Source organism: Semicossyphus pulcher, unplaced genomic scaffold (genome assembly GCF_022749685.1).
Source record: "Semicossyphus pulcher isolate SPU_LCO1_2020_fin unplaced genomic scaffold, fSemPul1.0.p SCAF_22, whole genome shotgun sequence".
NCBI classification, from domain to species: Eukaryota; Metazoa; Chordata; class Actinopteri; order Labriformes; family Labridae; genus Semicossyphus; species Semicossyphus pulcher.
The window spans coordinates 11741189-11756259 of NW_027211696.1; the positions used below are offsets into that span (position 1 = coordinate 11741189).

Below are 15071 nucleotides of genomic sequence, written 5' to 3' on the forward strand. Positions count from 1 at the left end.
ACTCTCGCTCAGCAGCGACCTTCATCAGGGTCATTGCTAACTTATTTCCTCGACTGTAATATGTTATGTGTGTATATTAAACTGCTGTATGTTGACTCTCTGCCCTCGCTCTTCTCTCTTTCAGATTATCAGTTTATTAAATGTCTTCACACCACAGAAATCATTAGAGGAATTCCAGGATGTGTGAGTATAGCCCACACCTGCATAATTACATTTCCATGAACAAGTATTAATTTAGCTCATGTGACAGGCGAAGAAAGGCTACTCATTTAATCTGGTGTATGACAGAGAAGGGAAGGAGACTCATTTTATTATGCGTTATGAGCGCATGTACTCCTTCTTTGCACCTGCAGCTATGAGAACAAAACCGCTGGAGTGTAGTCAGTTAAAGTCCTGTAGGTGTAGCCTGAGACGTATCTCCTTCTCTTACTGAATGTTGACAATCTCTAGGTAAAAAACACTGCAGAGGGATTCATGTCTCTTTGTGTCATTTATTGAGACAGACATGATAAAAGAGCTGCTAAAAAAAAATCAGTTTTGGAGTTTCACTTTTGGCTATTATTAGGGTTCAAATTATTTCAGTAGACAGTTAAAACATCAAATAACCCACTAATAAATGATCAAAACCTTTCCCAGGTACCTAGTGATGGAGCTGATGGATGCCAACTTGTGTCAGGTGATTCAAATGGAGCTTGACCACGAGAGAATGTCCTACCTGCTCTACCAGATGCTGTGTGGTATCAAACATCTGCACTCAGCCGGCATTATTCACAGGGTAGGGATGAAATGCTCCTCAGTTTTCTTCAATACTGAATGTAGTTAATCAGGTTTTATGTTTCTGTATGTTTTGGGATTGACTTGCCTTACACCTTGATATTAACCTGGTCACATTTGGCAATCAAAGGGTTTCCCAGGAGGCACTGCACTGACCAGGCTTTAATCCCTGGATTTACTTGTTGTCTCTTCCAACGCACCTGGCATTGTTCTCAGGGTGGGAGGCCTGTGAGGGATCATGTCCTTCTCAATGCAGAGAAGATTTGACAGGTCGCCCAAAGCACCTGCGGGGAAGGAAAATAGGATCAAGGGGATATTGCATGTGGTTCTTCTGCCAAGTAGCGTTCCCCGCTGGCAGGTCAATTGGAAGAAGCACATGGCCAAACAGAGGGGGTTAGTGGATCCAGGGTGCGTGGGGATAATAAGCAATTTGGTTGAGTGCTAACAAGTTATTCCCCATTTGTAGTTTCAGGTAGTTCTGATTAAAATTCATATTGGAAAAACACAGGGTGGTGTTGCAAAAGTAGACGTTTTGGGGCATTTATTTGCTTTATAGCTGAGAGTTAGGGGACAGGTTGCTACAGTTACTATGAAGCTTTAGCTGGTAGCTTATTAGCTCACCTTAGCATACTATAAAGACTGGAAACTGAGAAGCAGCTAGTTTGGTTCTGTCGAAGGTAAGCTAACAGTTAGAAAACATAAACCCTGCATTAAATGCTGAATTATTGGTGTATGCTGTTGCCTTTGGACATAGCTTTCTCCCCGTTTCCAGTCTTTGTGATAAGCTAAGCTAAGCTAAGCTAAGCTAACAGTATAGCATTTAATGGACACATACAAGAGTGGTTTCCATTTACTTTTGGTGTATGTTATTACCTTTAGATATAGCTTGCTCCCTGTTTCCAGTCTTTGTGATAAGCTAAGCTGCTTTATGCTAAGCTAACAGTACAATATTAAATGGACACATGCAAGAATGGTTTCTATCTTCTTTCGGTGTATGTTGTTACCTTTAGATATAGCTTGCTTCCTGTTTCCAGTCTTTGTGATAAGCTAAGCTGCATTATGCTAAGCTAACAGTACAGTATTAAATGGACACATACAAGAATGGTTTCTATCTTCTTTCGGTGTATATTGTTACCTTTAGATATAGCTTGCCCCCTGTTTCCAGTCTTTGTGATAAGCTAAGCTACTTTATGCTAAGCTAACAGTACAGTATTTAATGGACACATACAAGGGTGGTCTCTATCTTTCTGTCAAACTCTCTGGAGAAATGGGATACGGCTTTAAAAAACATAACTGCCTAAACAAGCTTTCAGGTTCACTATCTACTTTTTCAGATAGTTCTGATTAAAATAAAATTAAACTTTATTTAAAACTTGCCTTTAACCCTAAATCTGAGCCTATTGCAGTGAAGAGATTACCATCTTCTTTTTGCCTGTTCAGTAAAAATTATACAGCAAATATGCTGACAGACTGTTTCAGTGCTGATTTACTTGCAGCCACATATCTATCAATACGTCAAACACCAGAGAAAGAGACAGTAGAAGAAGAAGGTTTGTAAATCACCATAATATCCACAGTCTCTCATGCCAGTCCTCTCCCATCTCCAGGATCTCAAACCAAGCAATATAGTGGTGAAGTCAGACTGCACCCTGAAGATCCTGGACTTCGGTCTGGCCAGGACTGCAGGGACCAGCTTCATGATGACCCCTTATGTGGTGACTAGATACTACAGAGCCCCGGAGGTTATCCTGGGAATGGGATACAAAGAGAATGGTGAGAAGTCATGATAACTGAGTGTGTTTTAGCTTGCATGGATCAACCCTGGAGTAATAAGATTATGATGCTGTCTTTAATAATGCACACAAAAAGCTCCAACACCTGCTGATGGATGTCTAGCAGTATTTGCTAATAAGAGGTTTCACCGTATAAGTTTATTGGAGCTGTTCTCAGTTTTCCCAATCGCAACTCAGCTGCTTTCTTGCAGCAGTAAAGATGGAAGCTAAAGTCAGTACAGCCTGGGAGCCAACATCTCTCTGTAGTCAAATAAAGACATTTCATGAGGTGGATTCTATTGTAGCAGCGGCGTGTCTACGTGCGCTGTATTTAATGTATTTTTAAACCATTGGGACCCGATGACTTACCTGCAGCAGAACTCGCAGTAGAGCACACAGGAGGAGCTTCTAACTAGCAAAAATCTTTTTGTGGGCATTAATGATGAGGGGACAAAAAAGAAAATAATACACCCTTAATGTAATCCCTTAATAATCCCGGATATAGGTTTCAAAGGCATTTTCAAACAAACAACAAACAACTCTGGTTGCAAATAAGCTCAAATGAACTGAAGTGTTGGTGTATGAGTCATTCATTAAACCCCCAGACATGTGATTGAACGCCAGCCTAAGTTATGACTCACTAGCCATATTCCTTGCATGGATGGAAGCCTGTAGGAGTCTCCTGTCGCAAGAAAGCCGCTCTAAGGCTCTGCTTTTCTGCTCTTTATACATGCCTTCTTTTCATTGTAATGTATCTGTGTGTGTAACATGCTCCTCGCTGATTAATTCTCCTTCTGCTGAATAACAACTTGTTTCTAATCACTGTTGCTTTATGTGCCAAACACTAACCTTTTTGCCTTCCTCTCTTTTCTTTTGCTCCTCTGCTGCGTCTCACTGTCACCTCTATGCGTGCAGTGGATATATGGTCGGTGGGGTGCATTATGGGAGAAATGGTGCGCCACAAAATCCTCTTCCCTGGCCGGGACTGTATCCTTACTGACTGATGGTAATTTTGTATTTATTTAAAGGAAGGTTTATGTCTCACGTAATTAATTAGGAATGAAGAAATGAATCAGCCTTTGTTTTAAATGTTGGGTGTCTGACTCAGGGTGGATGTAACTGCATTTTAAAACTGTAAGCGTCTCCATTATTCCTTTTAAACATGTTGAATTCATACAGTAATAACCTTTGCATACCTTAGGTAAATGGTATTTTGGTTGAAGTTACTTTTACTCTGGCCTGATGTTCTCTGTATGTAACTGAGGTGAACTTAACCACACTCACACCTGGCTGTCTTTTAAACACGTCCTTTTAACACCTTCAGTTTAATCTGCAATAACATCAAAAACACACTTTCTAAACTCCTCTTCTCAAGAGTGAATCTTAAGCTGTGTTCAGTGTCTTATTTTGGCAAGAGGAAGCTTTCTATATTTGTTTCTGCATATTAAAGTGTGTGTTATTTAGAGTGTTTCTTGAGTGCTACCTGGTGTCTTCTCCTGCAGTGAGGGGGCTGTAAGATGACTCCTTTCAGTCGGATGGATTCGGACAAATAGTCCCCATGCATGTGTGCACACGTGAAGTGCGTCTTGCCATCTGCAGGTACCCACATATGTGAGTCAGACGTAGTTGTTAAGCAGTCAGTGAATGATAAGGAATTATTCATTTCGAGTATCTGTTAATAGCTTAGTTGAACCCGCTTGGTGGTGTGAGGAAAGGTCAGAGTTTAAAGATGGAGACTGTCTGCTGTATAAAAGAAGTGGGCGTGGCAGCCATGACATCACCTATTGGTTTGTTGATATTGTTTTAGGACTCGAGTTTGGCATTTTGGCTGTCGTCATTTAGTTCTTTGGAGCAGGAAGTGACCATATTTGGACAAGAGTAGCAGCCATAACCTAAAGCAATACCCTGTTTAAACCTCTTTTTTACTGTGAGTTTACTAAATTAGCATCATGCTGTATTAAAAAAGACTTCAAACTAGCGATTGAGACCATAAACCTGTTAGGAAAACATTAAATTAGGTAATAAATCAAGTGAGAATTAGGGTTATTTTCCCATAGACTACAATTGCACTTATTTTTGCAACCATTGGAGTTGCCCCCTGCTGGCCATTAAAAAAACTGCAGGTGAAATGCACCAGCTTCACTGTTCAGGCCCGCAATGCCCAGGATCCATTCCATGGATTTATACAATAAGAATAATATAAAACATAAGAATTATCATCCTTTATAATTATGTTTTTACTGTCAGACATTTAGGTGGAGATAAGCAGTGAGAAAAAGACCCGTGTGTCTGCAGTAGCTTGTCGCTAATACTCTGTACGTCCCTGAACATGCAGTCTCTGAAAGATTAATGCTCTGTTAGAAAAAGAAAACCCCTGCAATGAGCTCTGCAATATCTCTCTCCTTCCATCTCTGCCTTCACAACCACCTTATCGCCTAACTCTCCATCCTCCCTCACTGTAAGATCAATGATCTGTAGTCTTGCACACTTTTGCTAATCTTCTGTTTATGGATCAGTCCTGTGCTGGTACGCCGCCGTTGCTAATCTTAATTTACTTCATAGACTTTTCAACCTTGAGTATTGACCTGGCTGAAGTTATCTGCTCCTTCCTGAGTGTCTGTCAAATGATGATAAAGAATAGCGGTCTGTCTGCACGGGTCACAGCGCAGGGAGCCACAGGGTGACTGGCTGTTCAATGGCCATTTAATACATCAGTGTGTTAAGTGGCTACGGAGCGATGGCGAGTCACAGTGAAACACAATTTAGAGCATTAGCTTCATTAACGCGCATTTCAGAGTGAAACTAAAAAATTGTAATGAGAGGAAATTAAATGAAATCCTACACATTTGATTGGATCGTTCAAAAGTAGGTGTGGCTTAACCAGTTTTACCTCCCTCACCTGCACTGTAAGGTTTCTGCTAGCAAACACACACCGATTAATATCTTACTCCGCTTGCTAGCATGCTAGCTATCCACAAGCTAGCAGTCAAGAAAAGAGTAGGGCTAGCTAGCCAAAATCACCAGGACTTACTAGCGGTTCAGCTTACATCTGGGGACCCCGGGTCTGCGAGCCAATAAGAAGTGAGTTATGTTAGGGTCCATATACCTGAGATGCAACTCTCTTTTCTCCAAAATTAAACACAACAGTGTTTTCCGTTTCCGTGTTAACAAATCTTCTATAAGCGAAATAAAAAGAAAGAAAAAAAAGCCACATAAATATGAAGGATGAAATCGTCAGGTATTACTAGTCTTCTGTAAAGCTATTTGTAACAAGCTAACATTAGCATTTTAACATTAGCAAGGCGTCGAAGAACTTGATGCTAACGTTGATTAGCCAATGCTGTTAAAGATTAGCTTGTAATATACAGTGATTTTTTTGTGGGTCAATGAAGTTACTTTGGCGTTACGTTTTTTTCCTGTGTGAAAAAATAGATAGGCCTAAAAAAAATATAAGAAGTTATGTCTTAATATTTTATGTGTGTTGTTAAATGTACCCCTTTCCCACACACTAGACACACTAATAAATGCCGATTGTCTCTTTTCCCATTGCCAGTGGAGTATACTCCTTTGTGCTCTGTTCTGCTGCGTCACCGTCTGACGTCACAAACGCGCCGGAAACTGTTGCCCTATTTCTTCTTCCTGGGATCAGAAGAAGCTCTCTCACCTCGCTGTCTTGCCAAAGAACAAATTTGCCGTTGTATGTTGTTCTTCTGTATTTACACGACAGCGGCCAGAAGTTCAATGTGCGTCATAGCATCACGCCGGAAAGGGGGCGGAGATTAGCGTGTCTACCTGGGTTTTGTGTTCCCACCAATGCTGGTTGGAGCCGAGGTGATAATTACCCGGGCCTACTGCAGAATCATTTGACCCGGGTCTGAATGCTGATTGTAGCCACTAAGCAAAAAGCTGGGTGTTAGCGGGTGTTAGCGGGTGTCAGCGGGTGTCAGCGGGTGTTAGCGGGCTTTATGACAAGTGGGAAAATGGCTATATAGGCAGTATGACCTCAAGCTAACATTGCAGGCAATTTCAGGAGAAGGTTAGTTTCACCCCTAGAAAACAAAAAGAAAAAAATGCTTTGCTAGTTTTTTATATGACAAAAATATTTGGTAGGTCACCAATGATTACAAAAAACAAAAACTGAAAATCAAACCTTGTGCATTGAGGCCACAGAGGAAGTGACACATCTTATGTATGTATTAGGACCTTATTCTCTTCCAGATTCACAGATTGGGGTCCCCAGACAGGCTAATACACTCCACCGAGTCTAAGATGAGTTGTTTAAAATATGTTAGGCTTTATCGGTACAGAAAGTAGAGGAATTTTGACACATTTAGCATGTGATAAATGAATCATCACAGGAATGCAGGGTGATAACTCGGAAGCTTAATTTATATATGCGATTCTTTTAGATGTGAGAAGTTTTTTTTGATAGTAGATGGTAATATAAGTGTGTGTGTGCTTGTGCATGTCCCTGTGTGTGTGTATGTGTGATCCCAGTGGACATGTGGTCAGTGGGCTGCATCTTTGGAGAGGTGATAAGAGGTACAGTGCTGTTCCCGGGGACTGACCGTATCCTTCTGACCTCCAGCCGCTTCCTCACATGTAGTCCTGAATTCCATAGGAACCCCACAGGATATTCCTGAGATACGTTGCCTTCAGGTGCACGATGCCCTTTTCCAAGACAACTCTGAGCACAGTGGAGCATCATGGTTTTTGGCACTGACACACTCTGAGAAAAAAAACAAAACACCTCAGGCTGTCTGAGGGAATCCAGTAACTTGCCAAGGAGCCATGGATAAGAACCTTAGTGGATAAAAAAAAATTGCCTCGCTGAGCGCTGGGTGGATCACGGCCAATGTGCAGCGGAGACAAAAGGGAGGTGGAAGTGTGAGGGGTTCCAGCAAACTGAAGTAACGGAGATCTCTGGTGGCCCTGGCAGCTAGCTGCCTCATCTGGCACCGTGTGTGAGAAAAAGGGGAGGGGAGGGGGTCATTAGGAGTGTGTTGAGGGGGTAAGAGAGGAAGTAGTTGTTGGGAAACACAAGCAGACACACCCCACACACACTAACATTTTTTACTCCACTTAAATTACCTTGAGTCTCGTATAGTCGGCATACAGGATGCTGCGTCTTCCACCTGTGTTTCCCTTAATCCCGACCCTCCGCACCAGACATCGACCAGTGGAACAAGGTGATCGAGCAGCTGGGAACACCTTCACCGGAGTTCATGAAGAAGCTTCAGCCCACAGTGAGGAACTACGTGGAGAACCGGCCAAAGTACGCGGGCCTCACCTTTCCCAAACTCTTCCCCGACTGCCTTTTCCCCGCCGACTCTGAGCACAACAAACTCAAAGGTGAGAACTTTAACGTGCCATGTGAACAGTCTGCGGTGTGTTTTTATCTTTGACCTCCTTTTTTATTGACTAATCATTTGCATTTAAAACCTTAGCACGTCTGTGTTTATAGACATGCGCTCGTGTCCTTGAGGTGTGATCTTCTGCTCTGCAGTATTTCCAGGATCACCTCGCATGAAGTCACAACCTTCACTATTATATCACTCATAGGATATCATTGTGGTTAACTACAGGAGCAACATAAGGTGTAAAAAAGTACAGTTTACCCTTCATTTGGGACATAATTACGTTTACAATCAAGAGAATCATGTGAGAGATAAAGATTTCTTCACCTTACACCACACACAACTGAGAACTGGTGACGTTAAAATCATGATGGCTGCTATAATCACAACACAAATATGACGTCTCCCTATTTAATGTAATAATAAAGTATGTTGCCAGTCTTAACTACCGCTTCATTCACACTCTGACAGGAAAGCAGTCATTGCTGAGTAATAGTATTATCGGGCCTATCACAGATAAATGGTTATCAGGGATATATTTTCCAACATGCAAAGATATGCAAGGCTTTTTTATAGGACATATAATGCTTAAAAGTTAGCTGGGGTTTGGTTTAGAAATGGTGACTTTGTCCACTAGAGGGAGCTCCAGCTTCATAGTTTTTATACTCTCAGCACTGTCTGCAGCACGGGTCGCAGAGCGCCAAAGATTGCCTAACAATGTTTAGTAATGTTAAATAAGGCTGGGCAGTATGACAACATATATCGTGAAAGCAATATGAAAATGTCACGAAACCAGCAGCTGAACTGCTTTACGGCAATTTTTACGTCATTTAGACAACGCTTGACATTCTAATCCTTACATGTTGCCGTTAACCTGGAGTGAACCATGGAGGGAGGCGCTGTTAATTAACATGGACATTAACGTGCAGAAAAGGCAGGAAAACTGAAACTCAATACTTATATTGCAAAGTAGAGATAGCCCGATACGGTTTCAGGGCCGATACCAATACCGATTATTAGTAGTCAATGAGGCCGATAACTGATATTTGGAGCCGATATTCATTTGCAGTAAAAGTGAAAATATTGGTGTCAAAATTTTGAATAATACAAACTCCAACACTTAACTTTGTTTAAATGCCTTTAAGCATATGTTTATTAAACAAACAAACAAAAAGCGCAGGGAGTTCCCAGGGTCAGCAGCATCTCTTATAAAGTTAACTGAAAATTTAAATAAATAAATAAATAACTTCCTGAAGTTTTATAAAGTAAATAAAAAAATTAAATAAAATTTGCAAAGAAATTAACTTTTTCTCCTCTCCGCCGTGTGTGTGAGCACTATGCACTCTTATCGGCCGTCAAAAAAATAAATAAAATGGCCCGGCCGTTAATCGGTCGATCCCTATTGCAAAGTATTTAATTCACACAGGATTATCCAAATATAGGCGTTACGATGTGATAATTTCATATGGACTAATTATTTGTTAAATTACCATATATATCGCAATCAAGATATGAAAAATCCGATATCGTGATATAGGATTTTGGCCATATCGCCCAGCCCTAATGTTAAAATTTTGGGTGCAAAAGGATGCAGAAATAACATACAAAAGATCTGTTTTCATTCCAGCGCAGACATATTGGTTATGAGTGGATTTTTCCCTCTTAAATGTGTCTCCTTATTACTGGTCAGGCTTTAATGCTGGTTAGTCTTGAATCATCTCCGTAGAAAATGTGTGTATTCTTACATGAATTTAAAGATCTTACTGATTTCAGTGATCCCACAACTTTTTCTTCTCCAGCATTTTGGTTTATGATCTTGTAAAACGGACGCCATAACCATTAACATTAAGGGGGGAGGTATCTACCTGTGGAGTAGCTTAGCGTAATTTACAGTAAAAGGCTCAGTCAGCTCTGTCCCCTTAAGAAACCCCGCCCCTACAAGCCCACTTTCTCCTGATTGACCAGCTCTCTGAAGCCTGCTGAGGCTGCACTTTGTGACGTCACAAAGTGCAGCGTGTAGAAAGAACTGTGTGAAACCTGGCGTTCACAGCACTCCAACATACTTTTACCCACAGATGTGAAACTTTGAAATTACATTGTAACATTATGTTTATGTCTTAAAATGTGAAACACCATCCTACCCCCTCTTTAATTCTCTTTGAGCATGTTAGCATGTTTATATTAGCATTTAACTCAAAGTACAGCCTCCGAGAGCGACTAGGCTTTGTAAGAAACTTTCCTCTTGGTCAACCTTTACCTCAGAAAACTTGTACTTTACAGTTTGCCTTCAGGCTTCCACATTAAACCGAAGCGTGTTCGCTGAAATGTATTATTTGAACCCCGCTCTGGAAGCCTCTGTGAATTCAATCTATTCATATGCACAAGTTTAACCAAGACATCATTTGTCTCTTCCGTCTCAGCTGAGAAGCGCAATCCTCATCCCACTGCTTTAAAAAGTGGAAAATCCCACCAATAAGATATTTTTAAAAATATGCTTCTTTTCCGTTACCCGTCTCCTGCATCAAAGCTCCCGTCTGGTTTGCTTCTCATGAATCACTTCTGCATGCCGACTGCTCCCTGCTGGAGTGACAGTGTTAAAGGAAACGCACCTACAGAGAGAGGGAGAGAGAGGGAGAGGGAGTGGGAGACCGGGTTGAAGTGCTGCTGTTGTGAATGTTTTGTACTGTTACAGGCAGGAACTGAGGCAGACATCCTTTGGGCTTTGGCATGTTTGAACTGTAGGGGAAGAAACATACACACACTACTGAAGGACAGGGGGAAGAAAGATAGATAAGCGGGAGGTGAAGGTGAAAGGAGAGCGATAGAGGAGTCATTTTTCAGATTTACCGTACTTTTGTTATCGACGTGCTGATGCTGAAGTAAAATGCTGCGGGTGCGCCCAGCTCATCTGTCTCTCTCCCTGCTCTCACTTCTGCTTCTTGAGTCCTCTGCTGCTGTGGAGTTATTTATAACAGGGTCAGTGTGTGTAGGAGAGAGACGGTGTGTGGTTTAAGGGTTCTCAATTTCACATCAGTCCAAAGAGAATGACCAAGCGAGCGACTGCAGAGGCTTTGTACGCTGAGATGTTGAACAATACTGTCTTTATTTAGAAAGGCACAAGTGGGAGCAGGTAATTTTGCAGATTTCATAAATTATTTAAGTTGACTGAATCATGGCGTAACAAATAGCACCAAGCGCTGAATTTTTTATGAATCAGAGATAAACAGTATTTGGGACGAGCCCGAGTCTTGAATTTCAATTAGATTAGAAAAAGGAAGCGCGATCTGGATGCTTGATAGAGGATTATCTGGACTACTTTCTCCACTTTATGGCTCCGATAATTCATGCTAAAGCTCCTGTGAGGAGTTTTTCACTGGTTATGAAACAGACTGAAATTAATTCTGATTACTCTATATGACCCACATAAGCAAACCAGACCATAAGCGACAAGATTGATTATTTCTATATAGTTATTTTTAACGCCTGAAACTGCTGGCGGGGGGTAGGTGTCAGACGAAGCGATTAACTGCACGCTGCCTGTGTTTACATTTTCCAGAGCAATAATTTAAAGTGAGTGATACATATGACTGTTAAAGAAAGCAGGATGAGATTCTTTGTTAAAAAACACTTAAACTTACAATTGTGAAGATTTCAGTTTCATTCTCTTGGGCGCCCCCAAATGGCGATATACGGTAATTGCAGGAGGACACTTCCCAGTTTAACCAGATGTCCACGGTAGGCTCCAGTTGTAACTCTTGATTTTCCTGGCTGACGGTCGCTTTCCTTTTTAGACTGTTTGCCTTCATCTGAGCGTCCAATTTGTTTCTGTTTTTCTTTGAATTTTCACTTATTAGGGCCCGAGCACCGATGGGTGCGAGGACCCTATTGGGATGCAAGGAATTATTATTATTACGCCCAAATGATTTGCATATGTGGCGGCTTTAACATGCCCCAAAACTCATGAAAGTTGGCGTGTGCATCACAAGTAGGAGAAATGTACGTGTGATCCTGCTTTCGTGAATGGCCATGGCAAAATGGAAAGTTCAGCCCCTCACACAGGTTTCACCTACGTGCACCAAATTTGGTACACATATGTATCATGTCAGGACCTACAAAAAAGTCTATTATGGACATACCCTAAACCCAACAGGAAGCCAGCCATTTTGTATTTTGTGGTCATTTTTGCCCTATTTTGCCACATTCACTGGTTACATACTTTGACGAACTCCTCCCAGAGTTTTGCACTGATCCTTTTCAAACTCGCTCAGTGTATCGACAAGACATTGATGATCAAAAGTTATCAGAAAAATTGAGTTTTTGTCAATGGACGTGGCCTTGGCAGGGGGTCAAAGTCTGATGTTTCTTTGGCAAAATGCCAAAAACTAAAAATCACTCTATCATATACAGTCTTCTAGCTTCTTCATATTTCACGTGTACGACAAGAGTCCCAGCCTGAACATAATTACAGGAAAATATTTCCCATCAGGCCTAGCGCCCGCTACTGGAGACAGGAAGTGACATGTTTTACTCTACAAGCCCCTCCTCCAAGTCTGTAATACTGCAAATGCATAGGCTCAATCACCATCGTGTTACCTCATTCAGCGATAGATAGTGACTTAACAGACATTTACTTAAATGAAAATCTTTGAGATTATATCTTTAAGCATGTACAGGACAAAATCAGCAAATAGATGAGAGTAACGGCTTTGTCCACAGGGGGCGCCAAAATAAACACAAATTGAAAGACGCTCACGGGAGCTTGTTTTGCGTCTGTGAAAGTGTCTGTTTATATAAAAACCTTTGTAAGATTCTGGTTTCCTTTAAGAAGCTGCATCAGTTTATTATTCCCTTTAATCCATTTCTGTCTCTGTCCTTATTGTGTTCCCTTCTCCCTGTGGCATATTACTGTCATAGACCAATATTACTTTCATGCCTCTTGAGCTCAACCAGATGTTTGTTTCTTTTCTTTTTTCAAACCACAGCGAGTCAGGCCAGAGACCTGCTGTCTAAGATGCTGATCATCGACCCCGCTAAACGGATATCGGTGGACGAGGCCTTACAGCACCCCTACATCAACGTGTGGTACGATCCGGCTGAGGTGGAGGCGGTGAGTAGGCCCGCGTGTTGTATTACCGTCCAGAGCTCAATCCTCCATGTGTTGTTTTTGAATGTTTAATTTGAAGTGGTAATCTCGAAGATCTCAGTGTCATTCTCTTTGGCGGCATCTATGGCTATTAACGGTAATTTCGGGAGCACACTTCCCACGGTGACGTCCACAGTTGATTTTCCTCGCTGACGGTCGCTTTCCTTTTTAGACTGTTTGCTTCATCTGAGCGTCCAATTTGTTTCTTTTTCTTTGGATTTTCACTTATTTTTGAAGATGTATCTGTAGTCATCGATCTTTTCTTTGTTTGTTCAGCCATAGTAGATTACTGTTTACTCGCAACACTTGCAGAGACCGGAAAAGCAGCCCCTTAGCTCCGCCTACCCTCTCTGGCAGACCAACCACTGCTGGCTGATGGAAAACACGTCACTAAGCACCACTTGTGATTTTTTCCATGAAAGTCGCCACAGACACCCGGTCTGTATAGCCCCTTTTCGCACAGGTCAAAAACCAGCTAACACCCAGCTTTTTATCTTAGTGGGAAAGGTTACAATCCGCATTCAGACCCGGGTCAAACGACTCTGCAGCAGACCCGGGTAATTATCGCCTCGGCTCCAATTGGCATTGATGGGAACACAAAACCCGTGTCGACACGCTAATCTCCGCGCCCTTTCCGGTGCGATGCTATGCTCCGTCGGTTACTTCTGTGACCCGTCTCCGTCCGAGCAGCGCTCGAACATCGTTCCAAATTTGTCGCCGCCGAGTTTAATAAACAGACTGAATGAGTAATAGATACAATAAAGACCTAACCACCGTAACATCTTCACTGTTTACTAACCCTGTTTCCGGCGCGTTTGTGACGTCAGACGGTGACGCATCAGAAAAGAGACAGACAGAAGTATACTCCACTGACAATGGGAAAAGAGACAATCGGCATCTATAAGCGGGTCTTCCTGGGTCTGGAAAAACCTGCGTCAACGCGCTTATTTCAGTGGGAAAGGGGTATAATACTGCAAAATGCGAAGGCTTTCATCAGTGGGCCATAGGCTCAATCACCATGTGTTACCACATTAGGCGACAGATAGTGACTTAACAGACATTTATTTACATGAAAATCTTCGAGATTATTACTTTCAGTTGCAAAAGATAATGCTGATGACTCCACTCATTTTATTTTATTTTTTAAATCAATTTTAAACTACAGTTTGTTTTTCAGTGGAAATCAGTGCATTTACAATTTTACTTTGGTAATTTTTGGTTCACATCCCATTTTCATTTTTCTATCTTTTATGGTTTTTATACTTTAAATCTTTAGTCGGAAACAACTCCAAATTTTAGCTGCTAGAGCGACTTAGTGCATTGTTCTGTTTGGTAACGTAAGAGTGGTGGTGTTTCTGGTCTATTTGGTGAAGTCTTAATTCCTTCATCAGTGCCTCATTAGTATGAGGTGACAGTGAGATCGGGAAAAAAAAGGCCATCTGCAGCTCCATTAAGTTGTACAGATACCACTTCTTCTACTTGCAGCAATACACTAATGAATGCATGACCAGCTGATGAATCCCAACGCTGTCGCTCGCTGGTTTATCGTAGCTTTTGTAAAGACGCACCTCCATTGTAGCTCATTTGTAGAGGGTTTTATGCACATGTGCAGGATGTCTAGCTCTATGACGGTTTTCATGCTGATACTGTATTTAGAGTTGATGTGGTTTGTATGATATGGCATTTCAACGCATGTTCTGCTGTTTTCCCTTTCTCTAATGTCATCTCATGCTGATGAAGGCCAGAGATCTCATCCAAATATCCATGGTAAATAACAACCGCCCTGCATCGAATGATAAAGAGGAGCTCAATGGGACAAAGACGAAAGAGTTCAGATTAAAGGAGACACATTTGGTTCAGCACTGTCAGTCATTAAGCATGATGAAACACATTTTATTGATAAATCTGCATAATGAATTATACTAAGGTTTTACCCTGGAATAAAGCTTTATTGTAGCGTAAGTGCAACTATGTCCACAAGGCATCTCTAGGCTGTTTAGAAGTGATAATTAATTTAACACCTGA

The 15071-nt window shown here is 41.6% G+C and overlaps 1 protein-coding gene across 6 annotated transcripts in view; it reads left to right on the forward strand.

Annotated features, from left to right (window-relative positions):
* mapk10 (mitogen-activated protein kinase 10) overlaps positions 1-15071 on the forward strand; it is a 46213-nt gene that overhangs the window by 20974 nt on the left and 10168 nt on the right. For all 6 annotated transcript variants that reach the window (XM_069673261.1, XM_069673263.1, XM_069673264.1 and 3 more), the window contains 7 exons: positions 125-183; positions 637-775; positions 2382-2547; positions 3462-3533; positions 7716-7898; positions 12886-13010; positions 14787-14813. In XM_069673261.1, the coding sequence (XP_069529362.1) occupies positions 125-183; positions 637-775; positions 2382-2547; positions 3462-3533; positions 7716-7898; positions 12886-13010; positions 14787-14813 (771 nt within the window). The remainder of the gene's footprint in view (positions 1-124; positions 184-636; positions 776-2381; positions 2548-3461; positions 3534-7715; positions 7899-12885; positions 13011-14786; positions 14814-15071) is intronic.